At 37.3% G+C, this 18,036-nt stretch overlaps 3 protein-coding genes across 4 annotated transcripts; all 3 read right to left on the bottom strand.

The window, feature by feature from the left end:
* Positions 1-260: 260 nt before the first annotated feature.
* Positions 261-7,910, bottom strand: LOC149677015 (uncharacterized). Its single transcript, XM_089838578.1, has 21 exons — positions 7,776-7,910; positions 7,644-7,706; positions 7,227-7,529; positions 6,910-7,157; positions 6,480-6,837; positions 6,061-6,418; positions 5,774-6,001; positions 5,453-5,709; positions 5,324-5,390; positions 5,205-5,271; positions 4,251-5,149; positions 3,107-3,158; positions 2,371-2,560; positions 2,237-2,293; positions 1,915-2,175; positions 1,724-1,837; positions 1,298-1,656; positions 1,121-1,232; positions 857-1,055; positions 430-795; positions 261-369 (listed from the first exon to the last, which is right to left on the bottom strand). The coding sequence occupies exons 1-21, from the start codon at positions 7,840-7,842 to the stop codon at positions 261-263; spliced, it is 4,734 nt and encodes a 1,577-aa protein (XP_089694704.1). The 5' UTR covers positions 7,843-7,910.
* A 336-nt stretch (positions 7,911-8,246) lies between these two features.
* Positions 8,247-13,955, bottom strand: LOC149677014 (adhesion G protein-coupled receptor L1-like). The gene is made up of 21 exons (XM_089837982.1): positions 13,819-13,955; positions 13,643-13,755; positions 13,214-13,406; positions 13,032-13,146; positions 12,542-12,611; positions 12,450-12,482; positions 12,198-12,366; positions 12,019-12,134; positions 11,626-11,839; positions 11,448-11,560; positions 11,044-11,375; positions 10,738-10,980; positions 10,352-10,680; positions 9,792-10,290; positions 9,578-9,731; positions 9,448-9,514; positions 9,312-9,378; positions 9,179-9,261; positions 8,997-9,123; positions 8,723-8,845; positions 8,247-8,657 (listed from the first exon to the last, which is right to left on the bottom strand). Exons 1-21 carry the CDS (start codon positions 13,881-13,883, stop codon positions 8,376-8,378), a joined length of 3,507 nt encoding a protein of 1,168 aa, XP_089694108.1. The 5' UTR covers positions 13,884-13,955; the 3' UTR covers positions 8,247-8,375.
* Positions 13,956-14,612: 657 nt separating this feature from the next.
* On the bottom strand, positions 14,613-17,822 carry LOC149677013 (adhesion G protein-coupled receptor L1-like). Of its 2 annotated transcripts, none has more exons than XM_089837983.1 (10): positions 17,520-17,822; positions 16,823-17,457; positions 16,263-16,761; positions 16,046-16,199; positions 15,917-15,983; positions 15,778-15,844; positions 15,635-15,717; positions 15,441-15,567; positions 15,176-15,298; positions 14,613-15,110 (listed from the first exon to the last, which is right to left on the bottom strand). In XM_089837983.1, exons 2-10 carry the CDS (start codon positions 17,077-17,079, stop codon positions 14,829-14,831), a joined length of 1,659 nt encoding a protein of 552 aa, XP_089694109.1. In that variant the 5' UTR covers positions 17,080-17,457; positions 17,520-17,822; the 3' UTR covers positions 14,613-14,828. The 2 variants fall into 2 exon arrangements, with proteins under 2 accessions (XP_089694109.1, XP_089694110.1); XM_089837984.1 differs by having other exon boundaries at positions 15,185-15,298.
* Between the last annotated feature and the right edge of the window lie 214 nt (positions 17,823-18,036).

Here is an 18,036-nt window from a genome sequence, read left to right as displayed (position 1 = left end):
TAGTCTTCGTAACGCAAGGCCAAGGATGGTATCACGATTAGCAACGGAACACCGTATCCAAAGATGTAGTATCTATTCCTATAGCTGTGTTTGGGCTGAAAGACTTTGGTCAAGAGTAATTGAATGTGAATTGCCTCCATTAACATCCAACAGAAGGCGGACAAGAAAAAGTACTGGATCAATACCGCCGCAATGGCGCAACCAATCTATAAGATACTCGTGATAAAACGGGCCACAGTGCTTGATTAAATTCCAAGTATTCATACCTTGGTTTCTGTCCTGTCCATACCAATTAAAAGAATAATATCACCAAGAAGTAAACTAACCGACAAGTTCTTGTGAATAGTATTTTTGACATTCTTCAAGGTTCTGAAAAAAAGGTAGTTAAATTAGACTTAGCTATGAAATTGCGTAATTTGTGGTACTTACCTAAAGTAGCAAAGTATCGCGACGGTAACAAATAGAAATACCGAAGAAATTGAGCAGCCAATGACGGATATAACCCTAAGCGCGATTCTATGACCATCAGCTATTTTACAACTAGTACAGCTGACGTCCATGAGTACCGCAAAGTTGGTCAAATGGTCACAAACACACAAAGTATGGGTGCTGTTACTTTCAAAGACGTGGCAGCCTTGCGAATTCCAAGTATTCCAATAAGTTTCCCAGTAAACGCATAATGGTTTTGTCGCCCCACTTAAGACGTGCTTCAAGAGAATCTCTACTTCACCCTTACTTAAGTCCAATGATGAAGTTTCGGAGAGCTTGGCGCCAACTACGGCGCTGTTCAGGGTTCTGAAGTATTTTGAGAGTTAAAAAAATTCTAGCGCGTGTAATCCTTTCCTTTAACACATACCTTTGATGGAACGTTTGGGCCTCGTTGGGTAAGATATCAATAAGGTTATCATAGTAGGTGAAAACTACACCATTGTCTTCTACAGTTTCGCCTAAACGTGGAGGAATTGTTATTTGCGCGAATGTATTATTGGTATTATTCCAGCAAGATATATCAGGGAAAGAAAGTCTTGAAGAATCATTTTTGACTATCTCCATAACTGTCAATAAAATTACAAATAAAAATAATAGACAATTTATTTTTTTATTGAAAATTCAAACATACTTATGTTTTTGCGTCGCATGATTTGGCTAGTTTGATTGTTGACTTTCAGTAAGGTCAAGCCGGTATTTTCCACCGAATCAATCAAGGCCTCAATTGAGTTCCATCTCTTGGACTACGTACATGAAGTACTTGTTAACAATATAACAAATCTGTTTAACCATACCTTTTGAAACTGACCTTATGAAGTTGCATCCACGAATCCTTCTTATTCAATAAGACATCAGCTGAGACTATAATATCCTCACAAACAACAGGAAATTCACGATTTAGCTCAGCTTCATCGAAGCTCTTGGTTTTGGCAAGTATTTTATCCATTCCCATTAAAGTTTGGACAATGTCCCCAGGGAATTGTGACTTAAACGCCAGTTGGACCAATGTCTTGCTGTTGTCGGCCACTGCAACTTTGGGGTCCCATATCTTATTGTGAAACGCGGTCCAATCAATATTGTCAGAGACACAGTCCTCAACGTTGGGGGACTCTGGGGACCACTGTCCCGTTTCTGGATTACAAAACCATAACGCATTTCCGGTTGATTCTGAATTATTTAAATTGAATTTAATTAAATTGATCACTATCTTAGACAAATTTTTTAAGTTACTTACTTTCTGACTCAAATGAGCTACCAGGACACGCTCGTCTCGCCTCTTTTCCCCCACGAATACTTGGCCATATTGTCCCCCATTTTTCAACACTTGGACACCAAACTTTCCGTGGCACTATATGACAGAACGCAATTAGCTTTATTATGACTTCACAAATCATTCCAAAAAGAAACAGGGAATCCAATAATTACAAGCAATCTTGCGTCTGCAAAGAAACTGCCAAAGTTGTCCGCAATCACCAGACTTGTTTACACGCAAGGTATCCAAGTTGAGCGTCATGCACCTGGTCAGCTCGCCGCCACATTTGGAACCCAACCAAATGGTCTTGTCTTCAAACTTGGGTAAAAGATTCGCGAGATTCCGTATTTCAGTCTCTTCATAGCATAAGAGTTGAGTATTGCATTCGTGATATGCAAAATCCCACGTGTCCTTGGCGGGGGTCAGAGTGTATTCTAAATAGGTCAAAAGTATAAAAAATTTGACCTAATCTATTTCATATTTGGCAAATCTAACCAATTTCATATCCGGTATAACTTCTATCCGTGATTTTCCAACCTTCTATTTTACTTTCTACAATATAAAATAGCCAGAACTGAAAACTGTAAATGCGGTAAAAATGTCCCTCCAAAATGATATTTAAAACATACCTAAACCTCGCGCATTATTCAAAATATTCGCGCATAACACCAGTACGACGTAAAACGTAGCTCGTTCATAGAACGACAAGTTCAACGTACCACCGTTCCATTTCATCTTCTTCAAACTTTTGACATTTTCTATTTCCAAATGGTGAAATGAAATATCCTTTCCAAGATAAAAAGAATAACTAACACCACCCTAAAAGCTAATGAATTCGAATAAAAGGAGGGGTTTCTTTTTTAGCTAAGACGTGTGAACTACGGAAGAGCAAAACCCTTTCTCAACTAAACGTCAGTTGGAACAACCAGCTCTCCTTTGAGTTTTTCTTGTACATCTGTGGTGGTTACATAAAAAATATACACATATCCTCTCCTCTCCTTTAAATTAATGTTCACTCAATTTTTTTATATTTTTTTATTCATTTAGAAAATTAGTATGTCCTCAGTTTGTGTCCAGATGTTGGAGTTAATACTATTGTAGTTGTTGTCCTGTTGTAGTAGTGTTTGTCGTTTTTCGCGTGGAGTTGCTTTAAAGTAAGTCAATCATGATGCTCCCAGAGACGAGGGGTGGAGTTTGCTGGCCTTAATTCTAAGCTAGGCAAAGGTAGTTTTACATCCGCCCTCGAGGACGAATTCTAATTGGTTCCCGTATTTGGCAAGGTAAAATTGGTGTGGTGAAGATTAGCCAGCATCTTAGGGGCATCACAGAAGGCAACATTTGCTTTAATGGAGCGAAAAACTGTACCTGTTGCAACGGTTTATCGAATTCGTTCATGGTATGGAGTGAGTATGAACTTCTTAAATAAAACACTTCATGTTAACAACATAATTACTGTCGAAGCTAAAAGTGACGTTGCTTTCCACTAAGTGAAGTAACCCTTCTGTCACAAATACATCTTGTTTTCGAAGGATATTACTATTAGGAGCTAGTGCATATGCCTCACTTTTTCTAAAGAAAAGATTACGACCAGCTGAAAGAAAACCGGAAGAACGTCGGAGATTTCCAGAACGGATATAAAGAGACATTCTACATTGTTACTTCCGTTCTTAACTGTAAATAGGCTTAACATTTATTCCTAATGGTATACTACACTCTCTCTACGTACCTCAATTTGTATTTGACGTCATGTTTAGCTGTCGTTCAATTCGGTTGCAATCAAAAAATCAAGTACTTGTTGGAAATATAAAGCTATCTGAATTACGCATTTGTACCGAGTAAATTAAATTTATAAAAAAAACGTTTCTAATTAACGCAGTTTTTGGGGGCACTACGAGGTTTTATGTTGAGAAAAAAGACCTAAATATTTCCATTTTATATTTATTAGATAATTATATGGTTTAGTTGTCAGCTCCTCTGGGCTCCCGTGTCTGCTTATTGCATAATTTACAGCCAATTATAACTTCCACAAGTACACCCGATACTTGAGGCCCCTCACTGAGACAAGCAATTTTTATTAAACAAGATGGTTAAAACGATAAAAGACTGTTACTAACCCCGAACTATCTCAGTGCCTAACCCTTAAACTCCCACGCATTTTGTTAGAGACAATTTCAATAAACCTCCCAAGAATTTTGTCCAAGTTAGGACTAAAATTCTCCCTGCGTTTAATCTATCGCAACGTAGGCGTTTTTCTCACGATACAAGATTAAAAAATATAAATTAAATTTAAAAATATATGCAAAAATCCCGGACATCAAAAACTTTACGAATAAGTAAAAACGTTTGTTTACATGGTTTATTATTGAAAATGATTTTATACTAAATGGGTTCTCAAGCTTATTAAAGTCCCATCGGCGTTAATCAATTAAAAGATGCACTTCATTATTTTTTTTTATTTTTCTTTGTAAACTATGATTATGTAGGTCACGCGCATACGATACCTGATCACGTGATTTCCGTTTCGAGTTTGGTCTTCGGAGGTTCGGAAGCCGGTGGTGGTGGTGCTTGTCTGATTGGTGTTTCCGAATTTTTACTTGGATCTTCCTTGATGTCATCATCCGATTTCGATGTCTCTTTGGCAACTGGTGAAGAACCAGTCGGTGGTGTAAAGATAACCCTTGGATTTAAAGGTTCCGGTAGATTTTTCAGAGGCGTGGTTTCATCGAGTTCAGGTTGGTTCAAAGGATCCGTTTCAGTTGGTTCAACTTCGTCATCAACGTACTTGACTTCGTCTTCGGGTTCTTCTGGTATGGTGTCAGTTGTACTTGGACTGAAAGCGAGTCTAGGGTTTTCAGTTTGAAGTTTGAAGTCATCATCGGTTAATACGTCATCAGAAGTTGTTGGTTTAGATTCGTTTGTGATTGGTTGGGTGGTACTGGAGTCACCTCCGGTGGTATCCGATCCACTTGTGTCACCAGCCTTCTTTCTCGAGAATTTGAAACCTTGGAATGATGAACTCTTGGTGTTTCGATTGGTCTTTAAAAAAGTAAAATTTAATTTTATATTAAAAATTAAATCTTTACCAACTACAATACTCACCCCGCTTCTGCTCATGGATGACCTTTCGATGGATCGGTTGATGACCTTCTTAACCTTTTTATTAAACAACACGTGCCCAATGAAAATACCGAATCCTTGTAAGGAATTTAAGATAGCAAAGGCGTAGGCCAAGTAGATGTTATGGAATTCCAAGTACAGGAAACCAACAGCCCAAGTGATTCCCAGTAAAGGTAGGAGAACAGCAGCTCCTCGTACCCACATTCTAAGACCCTCTACTTTAGTTTTGTCCTTGGATGCGGTTATACGGAACATGGTCCACAAAGCCACACATAATGCCACGGTGTTGAACTAGAGATAAATTGTTAAATTGCTTCAAAAGATGGAGAAAATTGTCAAGACTTACGGCGACAATGACGATAACCGGTCCAATAAAACTCCAAATGGTTCCATTTTCAGTTGACATCCAACAGCTGTAAAATTTATTAGTTAGGCCTAACTTAAGATTAAAGATTTAATACTTACGAATAAGGTGTTCCATAATCCTTATGTCTTATGGCAGCAGTAATACCAACGATCAAAGCAGGTGCACCTAATACAATCAATAAATTTCACCACTACTTAATTACTACAATTTCATTCGAAGTTAATTACCGTATCCAGCGAGGTAATATTGAATGATGCGTAGTTTTTTAGGAGTAAAGACGTGAATAACCAACAATAGAATATGGAATGCCTCCAAGAACATCCAGAAGAAAGCGGCCAAAAAGAAATACTGCATAAAACCAGCAATGACACCGCAAACAGTTCCATTTTCAGTGCGGTCCAAACCACCGAGAAGTAAAGCCTGAGCAATCCATAAACATATGCATAAGTTGCGATGAATTGTATTTTGAATACTGTACAATGTCCTGTTGAAAAAGAATTGCGAATTAAATACGGTATCCTAAAGGTGTAGGAAAGACTTGAAGTTACCTGAATATTGTGAAAATAACGATGCAAACTGATAAACAGAAAAGAGATACTAGACAACCCGTCATGGTGACAATGTCGAGACCCATTTTTTCAGTCGCTGATAATTGGCAGTTGGCACAGTGAATATCCATGAGAACTGCAAAGTTCGTTAGGTGATTGCAAATGCAAACTGTATGGGTACTGTTGGATTGCGGCGACAATTTGCAACCCTCCGTGTTCCATTTTAATCTAAAATTTTGAAACAGTAACTTAGAAAGCCTGCGATGCTGTTCATTAACAATACTTACGCTTGATTATCCCAATAGACGCACTGCGGGTTCGAACCACCTTCTTCAAAATGCTCCAAGGTGATTTGTACCTCTCCGTTAAAAGCAGTATTTTGGTCTGTTATGTTGGCACTAATTACAGCTGTGTTGATGACCCGATTGGTATTACCCGACTGATCAATATCCATAGCAACTTGATCCGAAGGTAACACGCTTCTCAAATCGGAGTACCATGCAAAAACAACGCCGCTAGTGTTATCATTAGGGTTGCTATTTACTGGAATGGTGATCCTAGCCACTTTTTTCTGCCAACTACCATCGACTGGGAATTGAATTGTTGGTGGGGTTGAGGAACCAGCGTGTCGGTGTGTCTGAATTACTGCGCGAAGTACTCGCGTTTATTAGGGTATTTCAAAATAACGATGTTGGTGACTACTTACCAACATTCTCAGTTTGAAGTAGTTTATCGGGTAGAGCTGAGTTTGCCACAAGCAGCGATCCTGTTTCGTCCACAGCGGATAAAAACTTACTTCCGGTTTCAGTTCGTATCTTTTTCGGTATATCTTCCCACGCTTCCTTCGATTCAACCAGCTTGTTACAGGTATGTACGATATCAAGTGATGATTCGTTAATAATTCTAAGCTTCTCCGTTTGAGTCATTGTGGGGGCTTGGGACCTATAAACGTCATCGACTCGATCCAATATATCAATGGCCACAGTGACGTCACCACCGTATTGCAAACTCTGAATCGTACTGTGAAGTTCTTTCGTGGTTTTGATCAAATCAATTTTGGGCATCTGCATCGAGTAACCATTGAAATTAAACATCTGGTTACATTATAAGAATTTCATCAACGTAATTTTAAGTACCGCTGCGAAGAGTTGACTCATCTGAGCAGACTTGCAATCACTTAAGTTGGGATTCTCAGGATGCCAATCCCTTTGTTCGACGCTACAGGTCCAATAAGCGTATCCAAGTTGTCCATCTGGACATTCTATTCTGACAACGGTTCCTCCGGTACTTCTGGGCCAATTAATATTTCTGCGAGTTTTAGGTGGACAAACCACGCTACTGTCTTGTTGTTCCGGGATTATGGGAGGTGGTTCCGTATCCGGTACTTGAATAAAATCGTAAATAAAACAATAAAAAATTTCCCCTCCCCCTCCGGGGAGAATTAATGACTTACTTTGGGTTGCTTTGCTGCAAATGAAAGGTAAACTCTTGGAACAGTTAAATGAAAAATTCCACTCTTCTAGTCTTCCTTCGCCGAAGTTCTTGATGGATAAAGAGGCGCATCTTTGGGCGGCGAAACTTTCGCAGTCAATCTTGCCCAACCATATTTCAGTTCCCTTCCATCTTTCCAGTAACCCACGCAATAGACTAACTACTTCCGTTTTCCCCGAGAAGCAAAGCAAGTCGCTGTTATCCTTTTGACAAATGTCAGAAGCATCCATCCAGGTGTGTGGAAATCCATGCTGAATGTACTGAACTGTACAAATAGAGTTAGGAATTGTATGGTCTTAAAGTGCCCCTCCCTAAACCCATCTTTTCTAACGTACAACTATGATTTTAACGTAATTCAATTTAAATTTCCGAAACATACCTTGCCCATTTCGTTGATAACCATTATTGGTAATTATACCATCAGGAAACGCGGCAGAATTAACTAAATACAAACTCATAAAAATTAATACGAATTAACCTTAATTTGAAAACTTGTTTATCTAAAACTTACCTGAACTCCAGACACTGATTAATATCAGTAATACCGAACAAATCCAATTAGGTCTAACAAGTACCATAATTAATTTTTACTTGGGGAAATTTAAATGAGTACTTTTCTAAGTTAATTTCAGTTGGCACTCATCGGGCCCCCAGAAAAAAACGCTTTCTCGACTCTTGAAGATTAAATTCAATAAAGCTTATCAAAAAAAAGCTCTAGCTCATTCTTATCTTAAAGGTGAGTTCATGCGACGTTCCAATTAAGATATGAAAGAAGCAGAGGTACAAAATATCCGTTACGGTTGCTTCAAATATTTATCTAATGTCGGGCTAGAATTTTTGTTCCTTCTTTACTTACCTACTTCCGGTACAAGGTACAAAATTGAAACACCCAACATTTGTCTTGAGTCAAAATTAAACCCCTTTATGTTGTATTACTTTATTATAGTAATTTTCAAAACGGAAATTCGGTTTAAGAATATATAAGAGACAACATAAGTTCATAAGATACGTTCCATAAGTTTCTCACGAAGATACGAAGGTCTAAGTAGTGTCATACTTATGGAACATATATATTATAAACTTATGCAGACAATGACATTATTGGAATTGATTACACCACACTAGAATCAGTTGTCTCGTTATCATTACGTCGAAGTACATCTGGTAAGTTAACGAAACCCACACCGTTAGACCCGACACTCTGCTGGGATCCGCGACTCTCATTGTTGAGGTCATAAGATCGGCTTCGAGACAAGCTTTTGTTAATGGTTGTTCCGATACCCCTTAGAATCAAAATCGGGGTTTCCGCGCAAAAAGTACTTGTGGTTTGGATGCTTGCGCGCCTACTTGAACCGATGTCCGATGTTGGGGCGGTACGAGGATTGGAATTACTCTGAAACAATCAGGATTCAATCAGATTGCTTCACTTTGGGACATCGGCCATCAATAAAAACTTACTTGACTTACTGATCTTGGTTTTGGTTTCGGTTTTATTCGTTTACAAAGGCTCAGCATGGTCCATTGAATTAGATCGACTATCTTTTTGTTCATGGCCACTTGAACCACAAAGATAGCTAATCCCTGTAAAATAGTTATAAGAAAAAAACTAAGTGTAGTCAGTCAATTCTCTCTTGTCGTTCTCAAACTAGCTCTCAGTAAGTCTCTAGCATTGCGTAGTATAGGTAGTGTCATACTTACGTAACATTGCTTATAAACTTATGGTTACACTTACCTGAAGTGAATTCAGAATCGTAAATACGTAAGCTCCGGTAAAAGAGGAATCCTTCCAGAAAAGAAACCCGAAACTCCATGTTAATCCCAGCAAAGGAATCAGGGTTAACGCACCATAAATCCATTTTCTATATTTATATTTATTAAGTTGCCATCATGACCTCTAAATAACCTTATAAATACCTAGCGGCTTTCTTATTGTCAGTGGCTTTCTTAGAAACAACAACAGCCGTCCATAAGGTATAAAATAAGGCTATGAAGTTAATCTACAATAAATTTGAATTATTAAGACTTGATTAGGCTTAGCGAACCATACCGTAATTATCACTAAAACAGGACCAGTGAAACTCCATATCATACCATTATCGACTGATAACCAACAACTGCGAAATATCATGTCTTTAGGTCAAGGGTCAATGATTAGGACTAATTCTTAATAAACTAAAACAGACTTTTTGTTGGTCCCATAACTCTTAGGGTTGATCGCAGCACTAATACCGACAATAATTAAAGGCATACCTGAAAAATCAACCCACTGAAGCCAACTTCCGGAAACGAAGTTCATATAAACAATAAACTTACCATATCCGCACAAGTAATACCTTTCGGTAAAGGGTCTACGTGGTTGAAAAACAACACACAAAAGAATATAAATATAAACAGACTCGAGGAACATCCAGAAGAACGCGGCCAAGAAAAAATAGTGCATCAGACCAGCGATAATTGAACATAAAACCTACTCAGATAAAACATTTACGCTTCAGTATTCATAAATTAATCGGGATTTAGGACCTACTATGTTTTGTGTGCGATCCAATCCAACCAACAGTATAATTTCGGATATCAAAAGACATATTGACAGGTTACGATGTATCATGTTGCGAATGCACCATAACTGCTTAAAGAAAGTGGTCAACAGAATGCAAATGGCCAAGGCAACAATGGACACGACGGAGCCAACAAACGTGATGACCTTTAGGTTCATTTTGTTTGATTCGGACATCCCGTCCAAAACCCCGTGTACGTCCATCAAGACGGCAAAATTGGTCAAGTGGTCGCAAGCGCAAGTAGTGTGGGTCAAGTTACTGTCCACAATCGAGCAGCCTTCAATGTCCCAGTTTTTAATGTGAAAATTCCAGAATGCGCAAACGGGATTTTCGGATGATAGATTTTTGTGAGTCACTATGAATATGACGTTTTTTGATAATTGTATCGAGATGGTTTCATTTTCCACCAAGTTGATGTTTAAAACAGCACTGTTGACCTTTGTCCGGTCAGTGTGATTCGGCAATGAACTATAACAAGCATACGCCTTTGCACATGACCAAGATTCCAAGAGCCCTAACCATAACTTACCTTCCATGACGTGCTAGTAAAACCTCTTGCATATTTTGTAAACTAGTGAACAATACAAAAGTGGAATTCGAACTATCCATTCCTGGTATATCATTCTCAAACCCGGATTTTAAGGTTAGAGACGATTCTCGGTTCGTGGTTACGTCCAAAGGGAGCACCAGGTCTTGGTCTTCATACCAACCCTTTTCGTGTTTGATAGCTTGCAACAAAACTTTACCCTTGATGACTGTACGAGTAGATTCTGCTGTGTCATTCATAGCGTGTATTAATGCAAATCCAACGGAATTGAAGGTGTCCAGTAAAGATTCGGCGGTTGTCACTCTGTCTTTCTAAAAAGAGAATAAGATCTGAATATATCAATAAGGCCCATAGATCCGTGAAAATACCTCTTGTAAATCAGTCCACTTCTCCGTTGAGTTTAAGAATGTATTCATGGTATCAGTTACCGAATCCGTCACATTTTCAACTACATCCAACCATTCGTTCGAAGTTAAGTTACCATCTTTTACCAATAAGGATGTTACATTTTTCATGACGTCTGTAATTGAGATGATGTCCCCGCCAGTGTTAGCTTGGGAGGCAGCGTTTAAGAATGTACTGTACATTACTGTTACATCCGACGTATTTAGCTTAGTTATAAAAATAAAATGTATTTCGATGGTTTTTTAAGCTTTGGTTTTTCTTTCTCATACCGAGTTAAGTAACTTGTCAACGGATTTAGATCGGCAGCCGCTCAAATCCGGTGTCCTTGGAATCCATTTACCATTGGTACTGTCGCAAAACCACACAGCGTTTCCTATATCATCTCCTGGACACTTTTGCACCACTTTACCATCGCAATTATATTTCCAAGTCAGACCACGTGATTTTGTTTCGTTGCAACATACAATTTTCGTGGTTTTATCGAAGAATGGTTGTTCTTTCATTTCAGTTGTAAGGGACACTGTGGTGCTCTGAAAGTTGACGTTTAACATACTTTCAGTCGTACATGAAGATGTTTCAATCGTTATCGGAATTGTTTCTTCTAGAGATTCGAAACAGATTGAAATTTATTTTGAGATAAATGTACAAACGTTGGGTTTTATTGACCACTAACTTTGCTGAATGGCGCAATAAAATTGCGCATCTAATTTATAATGGTAGACATACACGAAGGAACGTGATTGGAAAGACCTCTTTAATAAAAGTATAGTGGGTGATGACATTGGCCTAAAGGACAATACACCAATGAATTAGAAATTCAATTAAATTCAAATAATAATTTTTAAGCTTACCCAATCTGGTCGCATTTCGTTCCACTTGTCCACAACAAAATAACACTACCTTCAAAATCCGAAAATATTCTTTCAGTATCACGTTCGCTTAAGCAAGCTAATTGTCCTCCATCATATTTTGAGGTACAATAATCTCTAGCATCTTCCCACGAAAATAAATCAGCAATCAAGTAAAGATCTCTTGGTACAATCTTCGGCTTCTCTTTTTCTAAATCTAGAGTTTCAGAAATTAACCGAAAATATACCATTAACACATAATATATCTAGATGTAAAATCTTCCAAGCATTACGCGAAAAAAATAACGCGAAATTTTCAAACTTTTGTACACATTAACTGCTGATTTTCACCAACATAGGCCTACATTTTCGTATGAATGTTTCATTCAGACTTACCATTAAATTCGCAATGAAGACCAGACGCTATTTTAGTCTCATTATTTGGAAAGACGTCGATTAATCGGAATCCTTGCCCGTTCTCGTTCTTTTGTAGCTGGACATTCTTACGAAGCCTGTTGTAAGTAAAGGTTTAGCATCGCTAGTAATTGTTTCCGGTGAAAAGACCCGTAACTTACTCGAATTGAGAGCAATTAGGGATCTTAGATGTAAAGAAGTTTAGATCTTCAAAACTAATTTTTTCACAAAAATCAGTGATTCCATTTGAACAAAATGGTTTTCCTTTTAAATCGTGGCAATAGGTTACGGCTTGAAGAAACGTCATTGTCTGCGAAGGATCGAAATTGCCTGAAGAAGATTCGCAAAACCTTTTTAATTCTTATTGGTCTTCATAAAAACTAACTAAGTCACGTTAAAATTAAACTAATCACTTGTTGAGATAATTGTTGGATCTGTTAGGAAGGCTAAAATTTACAAGAAATCAAATTAAATTGTTCAAAGTAGAAAAGGAAAAAAAACTTACTTTCACAACACCATCGTAAAGCCAAGCAAAACATACTCCACCCGAAAGTATTTCCATCTTCTTTAGTTACCTGCATAAAGATGGATAAACTTTCAACAAGTTTCTCAATAAAAAGTTCTAAACCGACGAGGAAACGCTTTCAGGCCAAATAATATAAACCTTAGGCCAAAATCAATTAGGACACGGCAAACTGAAGTATTTACATACGCTTTTGATTAAGATAAGCCAATGAACATTAAAATACTCTTTAGTAACCTTAACTAATAATTCTTCGTATATAAGACTAAACCACTCAAATAATAAAAATCACCAAGTAAATCTACCTTTTCTAATCATAATAATTATAACCCTAACTTTAATCAAATAGGTAGATAAAATCCTCTACATCATTAACCTTCGTGATATGATAGATCTCGTAAAAACAAAATACATTAATTAGTTAATTAATTAAAAGCAACCAAAAATAAAATACCCTAATGAGTTTTAATACCTGTTCAGTCTCCAGTGGAATGGCGCAAAAAAATATAGCTTTTTGTGTTGGTAAGACGACATCCGTCCTGCATTTGTACGATTCACAAACTACTGCAGCGTTTCGTATGATTTTCCTAAACAACAGAGTATTAATGTATTAAAAATTGGATTAAATTTAAAAATATAAACAAAAGAGCTTACCCATTCTTTCCGCAGCCTATTTGGATGGTCCACGCCCTACGAGGAATGGTAATATCTGGTACAGCGTCACGTTCGCCTAAGCAAGCTAATTGTCCTCCATCGTAAGTTGTGATGCAATAATCTCTAGCCTCTTCCCACGTAAGGAGCTTAGTTACGAAGATCATTTCTCTTGATACAAACGGCGTTACCATTTCTGCCGCAAGAAAGAAAACAACAACATGAAAAAAGAAACGTTCCATTGTCGTTTTCAAGGAGTTTGTTCTAATGTTAAAAAATAGGGATTGAGCGTCACAAGAGAAGAAGTAAATGTTCTAATGTTGGGAAGAATCATGTTACAATTACCCCGCTTTGTGGTATACTTCTTTCTTAGAGAAATATTATATACTTCTGGTATAAACTAACATACAATTACGCATAAATTATACTTACCATTAACTTCGCAACTAAGACCAGTGTCAAAATAACCAGGATAAAGTATTAATTGGTATCCTCTTGCATACTTGTTGTTTCGCAGGTTGATGTTGTTATAAGAATCTTCAAGACTGTCACAAGAAAGAGTTATACATCATTAGCGATTGTTTCAGAAGAAAATCCCAGTAACTTACTTGGGGTCAGAGCAGTTATGGTGTAAGAGATTTGATCCATGAAAATTAAGATTTTTACAGATCATATCAGACCCTCCATGTTTTGAACAGTTTGGTTTTCCATTTATAGCTTGGCAATAGGCTTTGGCTTGATATATACTCATTCCCTGAGATGCATTAAAATAGGCTAAAGAAAAAAAGATTCGTGACAAAACAAATTTCTGCACGTTAAAAACAAATGAAACACATGCTAGGCCTACTTTACGTACTTTCTTGGATAAGTGCAGGATTAAGTATATCGTCTAAAATATACAATAGTTCAAATTAAACCTTTCAAAGTAGAAAATGAAAAAAAACTTACTTTCACAACACCATCGTATAACCAAGCAAAACATACTCCACCCTAAAGTAATTTCATCGCCTTTAGTTCCCAGCATGAAGATGCCTAAACTTTCAACAAGTTTCTCAATAAAAAGTTCTAAACCGACAACGGAACGCTTTCAGGCCAAATAATAATATAAACCTCAGGTCAAAATCAATTAGGACAAGGCAAACTGAAGTATTTACATAGGCTTTTGATTAAGATAAGATAACGAACATTAAAATACTCTCTAGTAACCTTAATTAATAATTCTTCGTATACTCAAATAATAAAAAAACACCAAGTAAATCTGCCCTTTTCTAATCATAATAACTTTAAACCTAACTTTAATCAAATAGGTAGATAAAATCCTCTACATCATTAACCTTCGCGATATGATAGATCTCGTAAAAACAAAATAAATTAATTAGAGACCAAAAATAAAATACCCTAATGAGTTTTAATACCTGTTCTACAAGTTTATTTGTAAAGTTGCCCCTATAATACAAACATCACAATGTTATGGTCACCTCCTTGCTCAATACAAAATACAAAGTGAAAAATGGTTCAGTTTATATACGTATTGTTAAGTTCATACTGTCCTAAATTAAAACACATTAGTTTAAAATATCTTATAAACTTATGTAGACAATGACACCATTGGAATTGATTAAACCACACTAGAATCAGTTGTCTCGTTATCATTACGTCGAAGTACATCTGGTAAGTTAACGAAACCCAGACCGTTAGACCCGACACTTTGTTGAGATCCGCGACTCTCATTGTTGAGGTCATAAGATCGGCTTCGAGACAAGCTTTTGTTAATGGTTGTTCCGATACCCCTTAGAATCAAAATCGGGGTTTCCGCGCAGAAAGTACTTGTGGTTTGGATGCTAGCGCGCCTACTTGAACCGATGCCCGATGTTTGGGCGGTACGAGGATTACAAGTACTCTGAAACAATCAGGATTCAATCAGATTGCTTCACTTTGGGACATCGGCCATCAATAAAAACTTACCTGACTTACTGATCTTGGTTTTGGTTTCGGTTTTATTCGTTTACAAAGGCTTAGTATGGTCCATTGAATTAGATCGACAATTTTTTTGTTCATGGCCACTTGAACCACAAAGATAGCTAATCCCTGTAAAATAGTTATAAGAAAAAACTAAGTGTAGTCAGTCAATTCTCGCAGGTCGTTCTCAAACCAGCTCTCAGTAAGTCTCTAGCATTACGTAGTATAGATAGTGTCATAACATATCTTATAAACTTATGGTTACACTTACCTGAAGTGAATTAAGAATCGTAAATACGTAAGCTCCGGTCAAAGAGGAATCCTTCCAGAAAAGAAACCCGAAACTCCATGTTAATCCCAGCAAAGGAATTAAGGTTAACGCGCCATAAATCCATTTTCTATATTTATATATATTAAATGGCCATCATGACCTCTAAATAACCTTGAATGAAAACTTATAAATACCTAGCGGCTTTCTTATTGTCAATGGCTTTCTTAGAAACCACAACAGCCGTCCATAAAGTATAAAATAAGGCTATGAAGTTAATCTACAATAAATTTGAATTATTAAGACTTGATTAGGCTTAGCGAACAATGGCGAACCTCACCGTAATTATCACTAAAACAGGACCAGTGAAACTCCATATCATACCATTATCGACTGATAACCAACAACTGCGAAATATCATGTCTTTAGGTCAAGGGTCAATGATTAGGCCTAATTCTTAATAATTAAAAAAAACATACTGTTTGTTGGTACCATAACTCTTAGGGTTGATAGCAGCACTAATACCGACAATAACTAAAGGCATACCTGGGAAATCAAAATATTGAAGTCAACTTCCGGAAACCAAGTTTATATAGCAATAAACTTACCATATCCGCACAAGTAATACCTTTCGGTAAAGGGTCTACGTGGTTGAAAAACAACACACAAAAGAATATAAATATAAACAGACTCGAGGAACATCCAGAAGAACGCGGCCAAGAAAAAATAGTGCATCAAACCAGCGATAATTGAACATAAAACCTACACCGCAGATAAAACATTTACGCTTCAGTACTCATAAATTAATTGGGATTTAGGACCTACTATGTTTTGTGTGCGATCCAATCCAACCAACAGTATAATTTCTGATATCAGTAGACATATTGACAGGTTACGATGTATCATGTTGCGAATGCACCATAACTGCTTAAAGAAAGTGGTCAAGAGAATGCAAATGGCCAAGGCAACAATGGACACGACGGAGCCAACAAACGTGATGACCTTTAGGTTAATTTTGTTTGATTCGGACATCCCGTCCAAAACTCCGTGTACGTCCATCAAGACGGCAAAATTGGTCAAGTGGTCGCAAGCGCAAGTAGTGTGGGTCAAGTTACTGTCCACAATCGAGCAGCCTTCAATGTCCCAGTTTTTAATGTGAAAATTCCAGAATGCGCAAACGGGATTTTCGGATGATAGATTTTTGTGAGTCACTATGAATATGACGTTTTTTGATAATTGTATCGAGATGGTTTCATTTTCCACCAAGTTGATGTTTAAAACCGCACTGTTGACCTTTGTCCGGTCAGTGTGATTCGGCAATGAACTATAACAAGCATGCGCCTTTGCACATTACCAATATTCCAAGAGCCCTAACCATAGCTTACCTTCCATGACGTGCTAGTAAAACCTCTTCCATATTTTGTAAACTAGTGAACAATACAAAAGTGGAATTCGATCCATTCATTCTTGGTATATCATTCTCAAACCCGGATTTTAAGGTTAGAGTCGATTCTCGGTTCGTGGTTACATCCAAAGGTAGCACCAGGTCTTGGTCTTCATACCAACCCTTTTCGTGTTTGATTGCTTGCAACAAAACTTTACCCTTAATGACTGTGCGAGTAGATTCTGATGTGTCATTCATAGCGTGTATTAATGCAAATCCAACGGAATTGAAGGTTTCCAGTAAAGATTCCGCTGTTGTAACTCTGTCTTTCTAAAAAAGGGAATAAGATCTGAATATTTCAATAAGGCCTAGCCTAAAGGTACGTGAAAATACCTCTTGTAAATCAGTCCACTTTTCCGTTGAGTTTAAGAATGTATTCATGGTATCAGTTACCGAATCCGTCACATTTTCAACTACACCCAACCATTCGTTCGAAGTTAAGTTACCATCTTTGATCAATAAGGATGTTACATTTTTCATGACGCCTGTAATTGAGATGATGTCCCCGCCAGTGTTAGCTTGGGAGGCAGCGTTTAAGAATGTACTGTAAATTCCTGTTACGTCCGACGTATTTAGCTTAGTTATAAAAAAGAAATATATTTCGATGTTTTTTTAAGCTTTGGTTTTCTTTCTCATACCGAGTTAAGTAACTTGTCAACGGATTTAGATCGGCAGCCGCTCAAATCCGGTGTCCTTGGAATCCATTTACCATTGGTATTGTCGCAAAACCACACAGCGTTTCCTATATCATCTCCTGGACACTTTTGCACCACTTTACCATAGCAATTATATTTCCAAGTCAGACCACGTGATTTTGTTTCGTTGCAACATACAATTTTCGTGGTTTTATCGAAGAATGGTTGTTCTTTCATTTCAGTTGTATGGGACACTGTGGTGCTCTGACAGTTGACGTTTAACGTACTTTCAGTCGTACCTGAAGATGTTTCAATCGTTATCGGAGATTTTTCTTCTAGAGATTCGAAACAGATTGAAATTTATATTGAGATAAATGTACAAACGTTAAGTTTTATAGACCACTAACTTTGCTGAATGGAGCAATAAAAGTGCGCATCATATTTATATTGGTAGACATACGCGAAGGAACGTGTTTGAAAAAACCTCTGTAATAAAAGTATAGTGGATGGTGACATTGGC

This window comes from Phalangium opilio, unplaced genomic scaffold (assembly GCF_054372755.1).
Source record: "Phalangium opilio isolate 3A_F unplaced genomic scaffold, DU_Popi_V2 ptg000045l_1, whole genome shotgun sequence".
NCBI classification, from domain to species: Eukaryota; Metazoa; Arthropoda; class Arachnida; order Opiliones; family Phalangiidae; genus Phalangium; species Phalangium opilio.
This window is presented reverse-complemented; position numbering and strand designations above follow the sequence as displayed.